At 36.2% G+C, this 15,750-nt stretch overlaps 2 protein-coding genes across 3 annotated transcripts; one reads left to right on the top strand and one right to left on the bottom strand.

Annotated features, from left to right (window-relative positions):
• The first annotated feature begins 36 nt into the window (after positions 1–36).
• Positions 37–11,742, top strand: LOC134247221 (UPF0184 protein-like). Its single transcript, XM_062729573.1, has 2 exons — positions 37–227; positions 11,111–11,742. The coding sequence occupies exons 1-2, from the start codon at positions 71–73 to the stop codon at positions 11,272–11,274; spliced, it is 321 nt and encodes a 106-aa protein (XP_062585557.1). The 5' UTR covers positions 37–70; the 3' UTR covers positions 11,275–11,742.
• Positions 11,743–12,238: 496 nt separating this feature from the next.
• LOC134247207 (zinc finger protein 658B-like) lies at positions 12,239–15,437 on the bottom strand. Of its 2 annotated transcripts, none has more exons than XM_062729549.1 (3): positions 15,131–15,437; positions 14,473–14,588; positions 12,239–13,760 (listed from the first exon to the last, which is right to left on the bottom strand). In XM_062729549.1, exons 2-3 carry the CDS (start codon positions 14,571–14,573, stop codon positions 12,527–12,529), a joined length of 1,335 nt encoding a protein of 444 aa, XP_062585533.1. In that variant the 5' UTR covers positions 14,574–14,588; positions 15,131–15,437; the 3' UTR covers positions 12,239–12,526. The 2 variants fall into 2 exon arrangements, with proteins under 2 accessions (XP_062585533.1, XP_062585532.1); XM_062729548.1 differs by lacking the exon at positions 15,131–15,437 and adding an exon at positions 14,702–14,865.
• Positions 15,438–15,750: the final 313 nt, after the last annotated feature.

Genomic DNA, 15,750 nt, shown 5'->3' on the forward strand with positions numbered 1-15,750 from the left:
CATTTCCGCATGCTTTCGGAAAAAAATCGGAGAGTGTCAGCACCGGAAATAACTCTGTTGTTGAGGCCACATGACACAAAATATGGCCGACGACGTAAACATGGTCAGAAATCACGAAAATGGTTTTGATGAGACCCCTGGCGAGAATAATGAAGAGGAAGCAACCGAAGAGGATCACAATGAGGAAGAAGAAAATCTGGAGGAACTTGTAGAAAATGCTAGCAATGGTAAATAATAACTCGATCTACTCTTCTTTCATTTGCAAACTTGAATAGAAAGGGGCACGGGGCACAAATGTTAGGTTTATGTGGCCTTGTTCTCTTTACATTTAGAACTGTCAGAAAACAAAATGTACGTATTTCATATGCGTGGACTAACTTTGAGAAGCTAGTGTATTTTTTAAATTTCTAAAAGCAGTTTATTTTATCACATTTTATAATCAGTTATATTATTATAATACAGAGACATGGTTTTTATGTCTCTGCTCTTCTTATTGTAGAATCATGAATAATATATTAAATAATTAATTCATCCTTCCTTTGTAAACAAATAAAGAGAATAACGTGAGCATGCTCTGCATTATATTCGAATGGTTTGATGTTTTTCGATAAAAAAAATTATTTGATCAATTTGGCCCTTTTCACTGCGAAAGAAGAAATTCAGATTCAATCAATATCATGGGAGATTTTTAATTTTATAATATACCGGTAAATACATGTATAAGCCCCCCAAAATTGTTAAGACTACATGTATAACCTACTAAAGAAGTCGATTAACTTGCATGTATCAGGTATTCTTTTTACGCAAGAAAGAGAGGAAGAATAAATTTGTTTCAATGTGAATTGTGGATCAGCACCTCTCTTCCGGTACTCACTCAGGGATGTAGCACTCAGGGATGAAAAGGATGGCAACAAGAGATGATCTGTAGTTTCAACCATATCTAGGCAAAGCACACAAATTAGGTCTATGTTTCAACCTACCTGAACAAATTTTTGAGAAGCCCAAAGAAATATATACTGGTGTCTCATTATATCGCGGTACTTAATTCTTTTGCATAAAAAGTGTAATTTCAATTTTTAGCTCACCTGAGCCGAAGGCTCAAGTGAGCTATTCTGATCACATTTTGTCCGTCATCCGTCCGTCTGTCCGTCTGTAAACTTTTCACATTTTCAACTTCTTCTCAAGAAGCAATGGGCCAATTTTAACCAAACTTGGTACATAGCATCCTTTGGTGAAGAGGAGTTTAAATTGTTAAAATGAAGGGCCAAGTTCCCGTAAAAGGGGAGATAATCAAGAAAAGTCAAAAATAGGGTGGGGTCATTAAAAAGTCTTCTTCTCAAGAACCGCTGGGCCAGGAAAGCTGAAACTTATTTGGAAGCTTCCTTGGATAGTATAGATATTAAATTGTTAAAATCATGACCCCCGGGGGTAGGGTGGGGCCACAATAGGGAATCCAAGTTTTACATAGAAATATATAGAACAAATCTTTAAAAATCTTCTTCTCAAGAACCACTGGGCCAGGAAAGCTGAAACTTATGTGGAAGCATCCTTGGCTAGTGTAGATATTTTAAAAATTGTTAAAATCATGTCCTTTGGGGGCAGGGCGGGGTCACAATAGGGAATCCAAGTTTTACACAGATATATTTAGGAAAAATCATTTAAGAATCTTCTTCTCAAAAACCACTGAGCCAGGAAAGCTGGAAACTTATGTGGAAGTATCCTGCATTGGGTAGTGTAGATTCTTAAGTATCAAAATCATGAAAGGGAAGGGGGTAGGGGGGCACGATAAGTATAGCAAGAGGGGAATCTGGTGAAGAACTGCAATACCCAAGTTGTTCAGGTGAGCGATGTGGCCCATGGGCCTCTTGTTTACTTTAATTTATATCAAATGATAATCATAATTCTAACTTTGGCCCAACGTTTTAGTGTCCTATTGTTTTCCAAGCTTGCATCGTTTAATTTGTGGTCTATTTTTAAAACAGGAAGTCTTATTTACCTCCTAAATTGGAGAGCCTCATTGTATCACGGTATGGAAATAACATGTAGATGACACGGACCTCAAATTTTATTTTTGAATTTACAATGTAATTCTTCATGAAAAGTAAACAATTGTACAAATTAAAGACTTTTAAAAGATGAACATTATCATAATTTTTACCAGGATATAATTTTAATGGTCTAAATATAATAAAACCAGGACTGGAAATCTGTAAAATTACGTTTTAATTGAATATTTATTTTTGGAACGGATGTTCCGTACTTCTTAATCATCAAAAAATTAAACATTCAGACAACATTCATATTGTCTATCAACAAAGAGAATATAGGCTATGTATCCACATTTTCGTGATATACCGCAATACAATGAACCCGCGATATAATGGGAATCTAGTATACAAATTCTAAAATCCTATTTCTTGCATATATTATGTGTGTATAAGAGGGAAAGGAGGGTATGTTTTTAGATTTTAACTTCTTTAAACACTAAATTTTATTCATAAATTGCTACAAAACCCGTATTTGATTCTACTGCAACCAAAAAAAAAGGGGGGGGGGGTATACAGCTTTTCAGTGAACATGTACCCCTTGTCCTTTCCTCAAGAATTAGATGCATGTTTTAACAAACTTGAATTTGAGGATGCTTCTATATACATATAATAATGATTAAAAGAAAAAATCTTCATTTTTACATGTATGTAAAACTTAGATACTTCATGGTGGCACCATCCTACCCAAAGGGAGTCACTATCTGAAGATGCTTCAACATAAATAAAACTTATCTTGGCTTTGCTTGTTTTGAAAAGAAGACCGATGAAGATTTTTCCTCTGCATTCCTTTATCAAACTTTGATGCTCATAATGGGCCGCTTTTTCACACTCCCAAGGGTTGTGATCTGAACACTTGAATCTACAATTCCTGAGGATGCTTCCATATAAGTATGACAAGAGGCCAAAGGGCCTCGAACTTAACATTTTCATTTGAAACCTATAAGTTTCCGGTATTTTTAGATTAAGCCTTGAAAATCCAAACTGGAAAAGGTAGGTCATTTTGGTCAGTTGATGCATTTTGGTTCCTCGGAGTATGTCGACTGAAAAGTAGGTCACCGTAATCTACTTAAAAAAATTTATGACCTTTTAAAAATATTTCAGATACTAATTGGCAGAGAATCATCAAACTTTATCAGTTGATGTATCATGGTTCCCCAGAGAATGAAAACTGATAAGTAGGTCACCATGACCAATTGGCTTAGAATCATCTTTAACTAAATTGTACTTGTATAAGGGTGTATTCTTACAAATGTAATAACAACAAAATTGACATATAAGAGAGAGCAATTTTCCAGAAAAGTCACATTTAAAAATCAATGTTCTTTATTTGTTTTTCGATCGTAAATTTGTCTACATTTTTCAATTTTGCATTTTGAACCTTTTTTTTTAGCTCACCTGAGCCGAAGGCTCAAGTGAGCTTTTCTCATCACATTTTGTCCGGCGTCCGTCTGTCTGTCTGTCAGTCCGTCTGTCTGTAAACTTTTCACATTTTCGACTTCTTCTCAAGAACCTCTGGGCCAATTTCAACCAAACTTGCCACAAAGCATTCTTGGGTGAAGGGGATTAAAGTTTGTTCAAATGAAGGGCCAGGCCCTCATTCAAGGGGAGATAATTGGGAATTAATGAAAATTTGGTGGTATGTTTTAAAAATCTTCTTCTCAAGAACCACTGTGCCAGGAAATATGAAACTTATGGGGAAACATCCTCAGGTAGTGTAGATTTAAGTTTGTTCAAATCATGACCCCCGGGGGTAGGGTGGGGCCACATTGGCCGACCAAAATTTCACAGTGAAATATATAGGAAAATTCTTTAAAAATCTTCTTCTCAAGAATTACAAAGCTATAATTGATCATATTTATATATGGAAGCATCCTCAGGTAGTGTAGATTCAAGTTTGTTCAAATCATGACCCCCGGGGGTAGGGTGGGGCCACATTGGCCGACCAAAGTTTTACATAGAAAGATATAGGAAAAGTCTTTAAAAATCTTCTTCTCAAGAACAGCAATGCCATAATTGATCATATTTATATGGAAGCATCCTCAGGTAGTGTAGATTTAAGTTTGTACAAATTATGACCCCGGGGGTAGGGCGGGGCCACAATGGCCGACCAAAGTTTTACATAGAAATATATAGGAAAATTCTTTAAAAATCTTCTTCTCAAGAATAGCAAAGCCATAATTGATCATATCTTTATGAAAGCATCCTCAGGTAGTGTAGATTTAAATTTGTTCAAATCATGACCCCTGGGGGTAGGGCGGGGCCACAATTGCCGACCAAAGTTTTACGTAGAAATATATAGGAAAATTCTTTAAAAATCTTCTTCTCAAGAATAACAAAGCCATAATTGATCATATTTATATGGAAGCATCCTCAGATAGTGTAGATTCAGATTTGTTCAAATCATGACCTTCGGGTGTAGGGTGGGGCCACAATGGCCGACCAAAGTTTTACATAAACATATATAGGAAAATTCTTTAAAAATCATCTTCTCAAGAAAAGCAAAGCCATGATTGGTCATCGGACTATTTTTGGATTTAAACTTTTCAATAATAAACCAATTTCTACGTTTTCCTAGCCACAGTGCTCAGGTGAGCGATGTGGCCCATGGGCCTCTTGTTTTATTTGCAACTTTAATATTAACCTCCAAAGTTGGTCAAAACAGCATTTTGTCAATTAAAGTATTAATTTTGCGTAGAAGTCCTTCAGAGCAGGTCCCTAAATTAAATTACTGGGGGTATGAAATTTGATAGATTCTGATCTTATAGATAATTTGAAACAAGGCTTTCTTAGGGGCACCCGTCCTAAAATAAAAAAAAACCTATAAAAATGCGAAAACCTGTATCTATCATACTGGTATATACAAGATAGACCGCAGACTCTCATCATGAACATTTTTAGTGTCCTGGTTCGAATCCACCTGTTTATATCTATATATTTATTTTTGCAAACTTTTAAAGTTTATAAACAAGAATTTAAATTTTCTACACAAGCTTTTGCATTTTTGCTTCTATTTTCTTCTTTAATGCATGTTTGCTGTTGTATGAAAAGCCATTTATGGAAATGCAGATCATTTAACTAAACGCAATCAACCGAAACTATACCTCAGTGTAAGCGCACTTGACAGAAATATAACTGGAAGGACGAACGGACCTCAAAATCAAAAGGCGTCTTCTTCAGGCCATAGGGAGTTGTCATATAAAAACATTTCATTGCAAATGCTAAAAGGCTTCTCGAGATATCATATGGAAACGAAAGTGTAACAGACAGACAGACAGACCAACCGAAATTAATATCCCCACTTTCAGCGGAGGGCAATAATGACCTTTAATGTTTTGAAATGGATTAGCCATGCATAAAATTCAGGAAGTAGGTCTTAGTGACCTACTTTTAGTTGACTTACCAAGAGGTCTCAAGATGCATCAACTAAGAAAATTTGATGATCATATGCCTTTAAGGTCAGACGACACGTTCTTCAAATATATCTTTTGTATCTCTTGTTATCATATAAAAAAAAATATATGCATATTAGTCATTCTCTTGTTACCGTCTTCCTTGGAAGACGGTATTGTATAGTTGAAGTTTTTTACAGTCTTAGGACTATGCACTTCCTCTCTTTTGTGATTGGTAGAAAATGCATGATGAGAAAATTTTCAATTATTTCATTGGTTGAAATGCTGTTCAAGGCAAGGGAGTAGCTGCAGATCTGTAGCTCTCCGAAAAAATATATTGATAGACCGGAGAGCTACAGTGCCACCCATTGAAAAAAACTGTATATTTATTGCGCACAAAAAAGTGCGCTCGGTTCTTAATTAATTCTTCCAAATTCCTACCTCAATTGCAAAAAGGGGAAGATTTTAAACATTACTTTCTCCTCTATCAAGTACTCTCGTAGTTGACATCTGAACGAAGCATATTGGACCGAATTATCTTTGAAACCAAAGTGGCATTATATATAAGGGAAATGTTCTATGAATACAATATCAGGGTCAGGAGGACTATTAACAACAATTATGAGGAATGTTTGGTCATGGAAACAGCGAAAGAATATGTGCGGAACACACGGTTAGTAATGTTTTGAGATCACAGTTTAAAAACATGGAGAAATAAATCGAGAACCGAGCGCACTTTTTTGTGCGCAATAAATACACAGTTTTTTCAATGGGTGGCACTGTAGCTCTCCGATCTATCAATATATTTTTTCGGAGAGCTACAGATCTGCAGCTAGGCAAGGGAGATAACTTTCTGATGATGTAATTTTCGTACGACTTAACAATTTTGCAAGATTTTCAATCTTAAAAAAAAATGACAAAACGAACAACAAAATCAGCAGTAATTAATTCCTAATAACATGATTTTTGTATAGCAAAAAATAAAAAAATCTCTTTAACTTCATTATAAATAAAATTTGATTTTTATTGCTTGCAGGCTTTACAATTTGTTATTATTCTTTTCCCCTTTCTTGTTTGAAGAAGGAAATGGAATCCGAGGTTTGCCGAAAGCTCTCGGCGAGTCAAAGTTTACGGAGATGACCGAGCGACAACCGTGGTAGGGCTAATGCCAGTAAAAAGCTAATGTAGAAATATAAAATCAAGAAATTCAAAAGAATTATACGGCCTGATAGGTGTAGATCAGTTTACAGTTTAAGTTTGTTGCTAAAGACGGGAAGCTTTTTAAAAAAGCTCTACTTGTGATTTCTACATCATTGTTTTTTATATGTTATAAATATAAGTACATCAAAAATTGTGATAAAGGACATTTAGATGATTACCCATATGGGATATTTAAGAAATATCACCCTGTGGTATCTTGTCCAAATGCCTGGTAACTAGTGGTAAGGTATCCTAATTTTTTGTGAGGAGACTTGTTTAAGTAACTAGACTTCAATGACAAAGTCTTGAGGAAAATTATGTATTTTTGAGGAACGTTTCGTCTGACCTTAAATGTCCAAAGTACATGTATGTCTCTAAAGAAATCATTTTAGAAAAGAATGCCTGCAAATTTAAAAAATAAGTCACCGTAACCTATTTTCGAGTAAAAATGTTATATGGTCCCAAGATGCATCAACTGAACACATTTGAAAATCCCACTCCTTTTAGACAGCAAAATATCAAAGTTTTAACAAAACATAGTTTTTGGCCAACTTTGAAGTGACATTGAGTCCACGCCTTTTAACCCAGGGTGACGCCTTGAATGTTTTTTAACCTACAAAATATCCCCGTCCTTGTTAGATTTGGTGATGATCTGTCCAGATGTTCTTGAGAAGATTTTTAGCAACCAGTACTTTTGTTTTTATTTTCCCAATTATCTAGCCTTGTTTAAGGGACACATCCTGCTTTCTTATCATGAAGAAATCTCTTGGACCAAAGATACTCTGAGACAAATTTTATGCACACCACACAAATGACCATGAACCCGTGGTTCAAAAAGCTTATCAATCACGGCTTTGCTGTCCTCTAGAAGAAGTTTTTTTTCTTAGTTTTTATTTGAAATTGGATTGCTTATTGAGACACTATCCGACCTCGGAAGGAGTGTCATGTTTTGAATAGACTAGAATCAAAACTATCAGAGGATGCTTCAATTAGTAATATGACTATCCTTGGCTTTTCTTCAGATGTAAGAATTCCTGTCAAATCCAACAAATGCCTCAAAATCCTGTCAAATAAACTTGAATGTACACTAGCCGAGAAAGGTTCTACATTTGGTTCCATCTCTTGAAAAAAATCGTGTGAATTGTAAAACTTAAATTACCTCTTATCTCCACTCTGTCCCCAAAGTTAATGACCTGAACACTACTTGAGGAAGTTTCCATATAAATAATTCAAGGGCGGATTCAGGGGGGTTTGGGGGGGTTCGGGAAAACCCCCCCGCTCATTGAATTTTTTTTTTTTACAAGTGTCATTTTATCATTTTATTGCATTGATAAGACTCTAATATACACGAATCCATTGTTCTGTACAACTGTGAAATATACTTCAGCCACGTAACAGGAAATCACTTTCCGCTTGAACGCACACAATACACAGGTAATCAACAGAGAGAGGGGTAATCCGTGAATCTAGTGAAGTCACAAGATCATCGTGCAGTACAATGTAGTCAAGTATCAACAACAGAAAACTGCATAGTTACGGTGCTGCTCAGTAATATCCCTTTGCTGATAAAATGCAAGTTTTTTTTTTAATTAACTATTTGAATAAACTATTATATATAGGGTTTTTTATTTACCGTTTTAAAAATTAAATTAATACATTTTTTTTACATCATATTGACAGTATACATGGTATACTCAAGTAAATTGAAAAGCACTAATTAGGAATTCTGAAAAGAATCCAATGTTTGATTTTTTGAAAGTGTTTAAAATTGCACATCAGTTGTATCTAATTAATATGACTAATCGTAAGAGGTTCAATTTTACGCTAGCCGAGAAAGGCTCCATATTTGGTTAATCTTTTCTGGCCCACTGGGGTTCAAATTGCCCCACCATATTTTCACTATTTCTTAATTTTATATCTTTGGAAGAGTGTTGCCCTTCATTTAAAGACACTTACCGGTAAATTACCAGTACCAAAAAATACTCTGTGCCAAGTTTGGTTGAAATTGGACATGTGGTTCTGAAGAAGATGAAAATGTGATGTTTACACCAACGTTGTTAACGACAAACAACGGACAATTTTGACGAGAGAAATTCACTTGGCTGAAAGATGATCCCAAAAACTGCATTAGGTAGAGAAGTGGCAGATAAATTTTAAATATTACAGGTGGTTTGAATATTAGGATTATTTGGGCGAAAGATGTAAAAATACCATTTATTATAGCTAGGTACTCTTCGTCGCCACTTTCTGCTCTCGTCTGCTCCTGTTCCGTTGGCTTTAAATAAATCTGAATGGAGTTTGAAGATCGCTTTTTCCTCAGATGACTGATCGTTGGTTTCCTCTTAACGATTTTGAGACTTGTAAGCCTAGTAGCGGTGAATGCTTTATATCTGGAATAACATCAAAGAACGTATTCTACGCCGAGAAACTGCAGTCTTACTTACACTCCAATCATTGATTGACAAAGCAGTTGTAAGGCTTCAAGGAGCACACGACACAGGGACTCTTTTAACTGAGCAGGCTAATCAGAATTAACAGAACAAGTATCTGTTATATTGAAAAATGTACCAGCATTCTGAAGTGCAGCTGTAATTTTCTCTCGTGTACATTAGTGACTTTACTGATGATGTGTCTTTGGGAATGCAGTGTTTTTCTTCCTGATCCTTATTTTCTTGTAGCACATATATACGTAAATAAGGCAGATATGGCATTTTTTTATGTTTACTTTGACCTTTGACGCTGTTTTTAAATGAGAAAAAAGCACGTATGCCGAAAATGACAAATTCGACTAACTTTGTACACGTTGAATTATTTGTACAAATTCTCTGTTAACCTTGAACTTTCAATAAGGCGTGGCATTCTCGACGTTACATAATCAACGTCTGACGTTTACACAGCCTTTCATTCACTGTTGAAATACATGGGATAGAAATGCGGTGAATGTCAACAAGTGTAGCAATGATCCAATGACTTTTTTCGTACGGCAAAGAGGTGGGGCTTAAGTCGTCTCATCGTTGTCAACAACAATTTAAAGTTGCTATTGTTATTAATTTTTTAACCAATGAGAATCTATTCGCCATTTGAGAGACGTTAATTACGTAGCGTCGAGAATGCTACGCCTTACTGAAAGTCCAAGGATGACAGAGAATTGTATTATTGGTTTTAAAAGCTTTCTCGCTGAACTTGACCTTTGCCCTTGAAATTTGTAATAAAACAGGGTGTTATTCAGTTTAAAATGACCCGATGTGATTGTATCATTTAAATTCACACGCAGGTGCGAAAGTAGGATTAGTTTAAATTTATCACTACGTGTTTGTTTATCACCATTGGCGGTCACCTTGACATTTTTTACCAAACTTTGTAATTTAATTACATCTGTCTCTTCGTGGATGACGTTTTTGTATTTAACTTAGTTGCATAAGAATGATTTTGGTTCCAATAAACATGTATCCATATCTATGGACAATGTCCTTAAAAGTGAACTTGAGAGAAAATAATATATTTTATATTTAAGTGTCTAAGACAATTCTTGATAATATTTATCTACAAAATTTATAGCTGCAGAACTGTAGCTCTCCGAAAAAATATATTGACAGACAATATAATTTTCCGGAGAGCTACAGATTTGCAGCTACAAAATTTAATGTTGAAAAGCTTGACCTTTGAAAAGATAAATGATGTGTCGGGCCGTTGTATTGTTCTATAATTTATGCAGTGACACACCTCGGCCGATCTGGGCCTCATTAATGAAGGCGACGAAATCACCCAAGGTTTTCGAATGTATTTCTTGGCAAAGGGGTCGGTGACATTCTATGTTTGATTTTACCTAGTCACACTAATGCTTACGTAAAGTTAAATATAGTATGTTACCGGCCCCTGTGTTTCTTGGTATAGATTTCACTGATACGCTCGAAAAATCTTGACTGACTAAAAGTAAACATCTGGGGCAAACATTTCGTTTGCTTATCTCACTGATTACATATACCCCAAAGCAGTTCAGATCAAACCTACACAACTACTCTTTATAATCTAGGAATATTAGCACAAACCAAAATTTTCTATGAAAAACTCTCAGAAGAGCATGGCTCGTTCTCAGTCTGTTCTTGATATATATACTAGGCAGAGATTTTTATGCCATTTACGAAACCGATATTCTTTCTTGACTTCATCATGTTCATGTTTCTAAATGAATTTAATCATGGCGACATAAATATTGCAGTCCATGCAAATAATTCTACAAGGAAGGGAAAACATGTTTTTCATAGGGTTTTCACAGCTCTCTCATACGAGCCACTGCATATACGTAGGTTACACAACAATGATGGTGAATTGTATTATATATTTATATATACTTTATACATTGTAGAAAATTTGGAATAGATAGCAAAAGTCTGAATTCAAGTTAATTTTCCCTGATCCGCGTCTTGTTTCAGTAGCGCTTGTGTCTGATACTGTTTTTCCCAATCATTTTAGAGTATCAAGATCTGAGCAACACGCTAGACCAGATCGATCGATGGATGACGAATTTAGAAAATCAGAACGATTCCCTTGTGGATAAGCTCCGGGATCTTCTCGAGTCAAACCGACAAATACGGGCCGAATTTCAGCAGGAAAACTCACAAGAAAAGAACAGCTGACACATTTAATGTCTTAATGGAACCACATTCCTCTGGTGCATTGCATTATATTAATATTGTGTATATCTTTCCGCGTAGATAGATGAAAACTATTTATATGTTCGTATTTTCCGTTTGTAAAATTTATAATTATGAACTGTTCGCATTTTTTCAATTAATTTATCAAAATTATGTATAGTTTGAATTTTCGTGCATGTAACAAATTGGCGAAAGAATTCCAGTTTTGGTTGTATATTACACATACAAAGACACTATTGAGGAGGTATCTTCAATTTGGACTAATTCATGGGCGAGCTCAGACCTCAAAGTCGTTGTATATGCTGAGTGGCAGGCGTAAAATCTTGCACTCTAAAAGCATTCTAGTGTTGTTTTCATTTTTTAACCGTTTTCATCTCGATTATCATAATTTGTCATTCTGGAGTACAAAATTTATTTGTGATATTTTAAAATAAACTGGTGTATTATTGACTTCTTTTTTTGGTTGGCAAAGGTGTTTTGATTTTCACATTGGTATCTGTAGATGCTGTAACGTCCGTAGTGTACTATGTTGAAAAGTAAATAGTATACATACATTTATTGAGTTCGAGGGAAACATGCGTTTTGTCGGACCCATGAACCAAACTCACGGCCTAATGGCCTCAGGCAGACAGTTTGGTTCGAGGGTCGACAAAACGCATTTTGCCCGAGAACATAGTCAGCAAATGTTTTGTTATTCCTTTCATTATATAATCTTTTTTTGGACATACATGTATCTGTTAAACACCAAGGAATTAAAATGAAATTAATCTCCGCCCATTCAGTCACGTAAGCGGTCCAACATCTCATCGACCGGTCCAACATTTCAGCTGTCAAACATCGATTTTTTTTATGCCCGTTCAATAAAATATTAGAAACGTTAGACTTTTTTTTAAAGGTTTCTATTTATTTCCAAAGGTCTTGGAAATAAATAGAAATTGAACAACTATTTGAACATCTAGTCTTTATTTCTTAAGTCACTAGATACAGGATATTTACAATACAAGGAATCCACCATGTCAACATGATAACAAAGGCATATCCGCCTGTGGTATAAACCTAATGGAGTTAAATCGGCTAGTGATTCCTTAATCCTGATTAAGTCAGAAAACAAGGTCACCCTCAGATGGACATTTGTAAGCCAGTAAAGCCCGTTTAAAGAACATATAAAGTATGATTTGTAAATTTAACATAATTTGGGCGAGCACATCTTTCTACCTGGTAAAATGTTTTAAATTTATTTCATATGCCAAATAAGGTGTGCATTGAAATCTACAGCATCACGAGATTCCTCACCACATAAATGACAGACAAACGGACGAACTGGGTCCGCATGAAGGGTCTTGTGAACAAGAAACATGGAGTAATTTCTGAAAAGAATACCACAGTTTTTACATTCATGAATTTGTTTTAAGGACTCGAGCTGAGAGAGAAGGGAATCTGTGTACGGCCCCTGCTCTGTCTGTACTTGTTTGGAGTCTTTGGCTACTACAGTTAGCTGTCCACTGTAGTCATGGTTACTCATACGATCGGATTCAACAGACATACGGTGAGACTTGGGACTGAAGCTAGAGGTATCGGGATCGGAACCTACGCTTCCTGCTGAAAATTCCACTCTCTCGCCATCCAGTTGTTCTTGCTTGACAACGATGCCATTCTCTGTGGCATGAAGAAGGGACGTCGGGTACACGGCTTCGTTGGTGCCATTATAGTTAGTTGTGGGAAACCCACTATCGTGGGACTCTGAGCTGTTGGGCCTTTCGTATTCTTTTCCTAACAGTCCAATATCTACCTCAGACATCACAGAGCGATCAAATCCGGAACTGCCTGGGACGGAGTGAGTGCTTGTAGAACTCTCCGACATCTGGTCGTCATAGCCAGCATCCTGATCAATCTCAACACTCTGACAAACTCCATGGATGGAGCTGTTAGCCTCGTGTGTTGCCAACGCGTTGGCGCCGTTGAATGTTGCTCCACACCTGTTGCATTTGTGCTCGTTAGATTTCTCATGGCAGCGCTCGTGCATGTTGCGTCGTCGACTGTTTGGAAACCTAAGGTTACAATATCGGCATTTATATGGTTTATCACCAGTGTGGGTTTTTACATGCATACGCAAGTCGTTCGCTGTTGAATATGCAGCCGAACATACAAGACATTGAAACGGTTTCTGGCCATTGTGAAACATCAAATGTTTCTTTAAAACGGCTTCAAAACCAAAAGAACGTCCACAAATATTACAGCTGTATGGTTTAGCACCATCATGGGTCTTCATGTGTTGACGGAAATCCTGCATGTCGTCAAACATTTTGCCGCAGTGACTGCATTCCATTGATACACTCTCCTCGACCCTGAGGTGAATCTTTTCGTGCTTCTTGCAGCTGCCATTGCTGTTAAACTTCTTTCCACAAATACTACAGGAAAAAGGCTTCTCCCCCGTGTGTATCCTCTCGTGCTCCCTCCGGTAGTAGATTCTAAAGATAGGAATGTGGACATTTTAATGACAAACGTGTATATTTGGCAAACCATCAACGTGTTAAAAATATGCTAGTTTTGAATTATTGTTTTCAGAAGAAGACCAATGGGGTTTGCTTGTTGAATCTGAAAAATCATGGCGGCGAAGTTTAAATTGGCTTCCAAGCCGCAGTACCGTACCCAATTTATCTAGAAATGCTAATGGCTGCTTGACATTCGTGCACTTTTAGCTATATAACCTAATAGTATTGTCTGGTAAAGAGTCATTGTATTTCTGTAGCTGATTTCATGGGAAATTAAAGCATCAATAATCGACAATGACACCAAAGATCCTACCAGCAATGGTGCATCGTAAAAGTTTGAACATGACATACAGCTATCGTTTTAAACAATGCACTCCTAATACCTTCTATTTAATGTGGTATTAAATAACGTTAACATTGGTATGTTTTAATTTTGGATTTCTTTGAACCTTTATGGCTTTATATTATATAAGAATTATTTCTAAGTACTAAGTAATAAATAATTCCTTTTCATTCAGTGAATCTCCAAGGTCCACGCATGATTCTAGTACAAGTAAATGCATTTGTCCATCGCCTTACTGAAATACATCCGCATGTATTCTTCTTCTATTAAAGTGCATTGAAATAATTTACTAAAACACCTATTATTCAGAATGTGAGTAGTTTTCCGATATGACTAAGCTGTTACCTTGTAAATATTTTGCCACAGTAACAGCATTGCAGGGGGTTATCAACAGGGGACTCAACTCTTTGGCCGCTGGCGTTATCTGCATTAGCTGCCTGGTTCATGACGAATGGGTACAACTGATACAAAAATAATATACTAAGTAAATCCTTCCGTTAAAAGACACCAATATTATTTTATTTCTTTAAGAGAAAGATGGTTACCAAATAAAAGAAAACAAAGAGATGGATACCATATACGAGAATACAAGAGAGAATTAATGTCTTCTAGCAAAATACACAGGAAAAATCCTATTATTTTTTATTCCAATGTGCCCCATTTCCGTGAAAGTACAAAAGAACAAAATAATGTTCTACTTCAGATCGACAGAGCGATTACAGTTCACACACACACGGCTGTCATGTCAAAAAGAATTTCCCGCAAAGAGACTAGCCAGCATTACATTCTCCAAGGGCTGATCAATGGCGGACGAAAATCGTCTGCTCGATCGCCAGCTAGTGCTTGGTAATATCCACAAGCACTGTTTATAATGGACAATGTTAACGACAGTTTTATTCGTCACTTTAAAAATATACGATTTAAGTACTGTAATACCTGAAAATTAGAATATTCAGCGAATGTTTAGAATATTATGAACAGGATTATGAACACTAAAACTTACCGATAACGTTCCTTTCAACTCGGCGCGGCGTTCTTGCCTGGGTGTTGTTCTCTAGCGAACGATAGCTAGATATGACGTGGCGGGATCTGTACTTCAGACCAGATGCATAATGAAGTATTGGAAAGGAATGAGAGATCGTTCGCTGGCCACAGAGCTTTGTGAAAGCTTCGAGGAGCCATACAAAACTGGGTCAATGAAACTGTCTAAATTTCTCCAGCCAGATGTTTTGTCGTCTGTAAAGACCAATTTGTGGTCGCCGAGTAAATCGCTCCCTGTAGGTTGTAAAGTAAAATTACTAGTGTAAGGTTACTTAACGAATTTGTGGGTTTAGCTGGAGTTACGAACAAGTACTCGCTGTTGCTCTAGTAAACAGGAAAGACATTAGTGTTTGCTGTACTGAATTTTTCCAGCTGTTTGGGGGGGTTGAGTGTTGTTAACCAAAAACATGTAACTTCCGGAAAAGCCCCTTTTTTTGAAATGGGACCGGATGTAACCATGCGTTTGCTATATTACATCAATTAAGATAGATAGATGTATATTGCAGATTGCAAGAACATCAAGAAAATAAACACCACAAAATGCTGATTTCTCAGTCGCGTAATAATTGCGAAATTAAATTA

Source organism: Saccostrea cucullata, unplaced genomic scaffold (genome assembly GCF_032062105.1).
Source record: "Saccostrea cucullata isolate Sc308-1 unplaced genomic scaffold, CSIRO_AGI_Scuc_v1 ctg38, whole genome shotgun sequence".
In the NCBI taxonomy this organism is placed as follows: domain Eukaryota; kingdom Metazoa; phylum Mollusca; class Bivalvia; order Ostreida; family Ostreidae; genus Saccostrea; species Saccostrea cuccullata.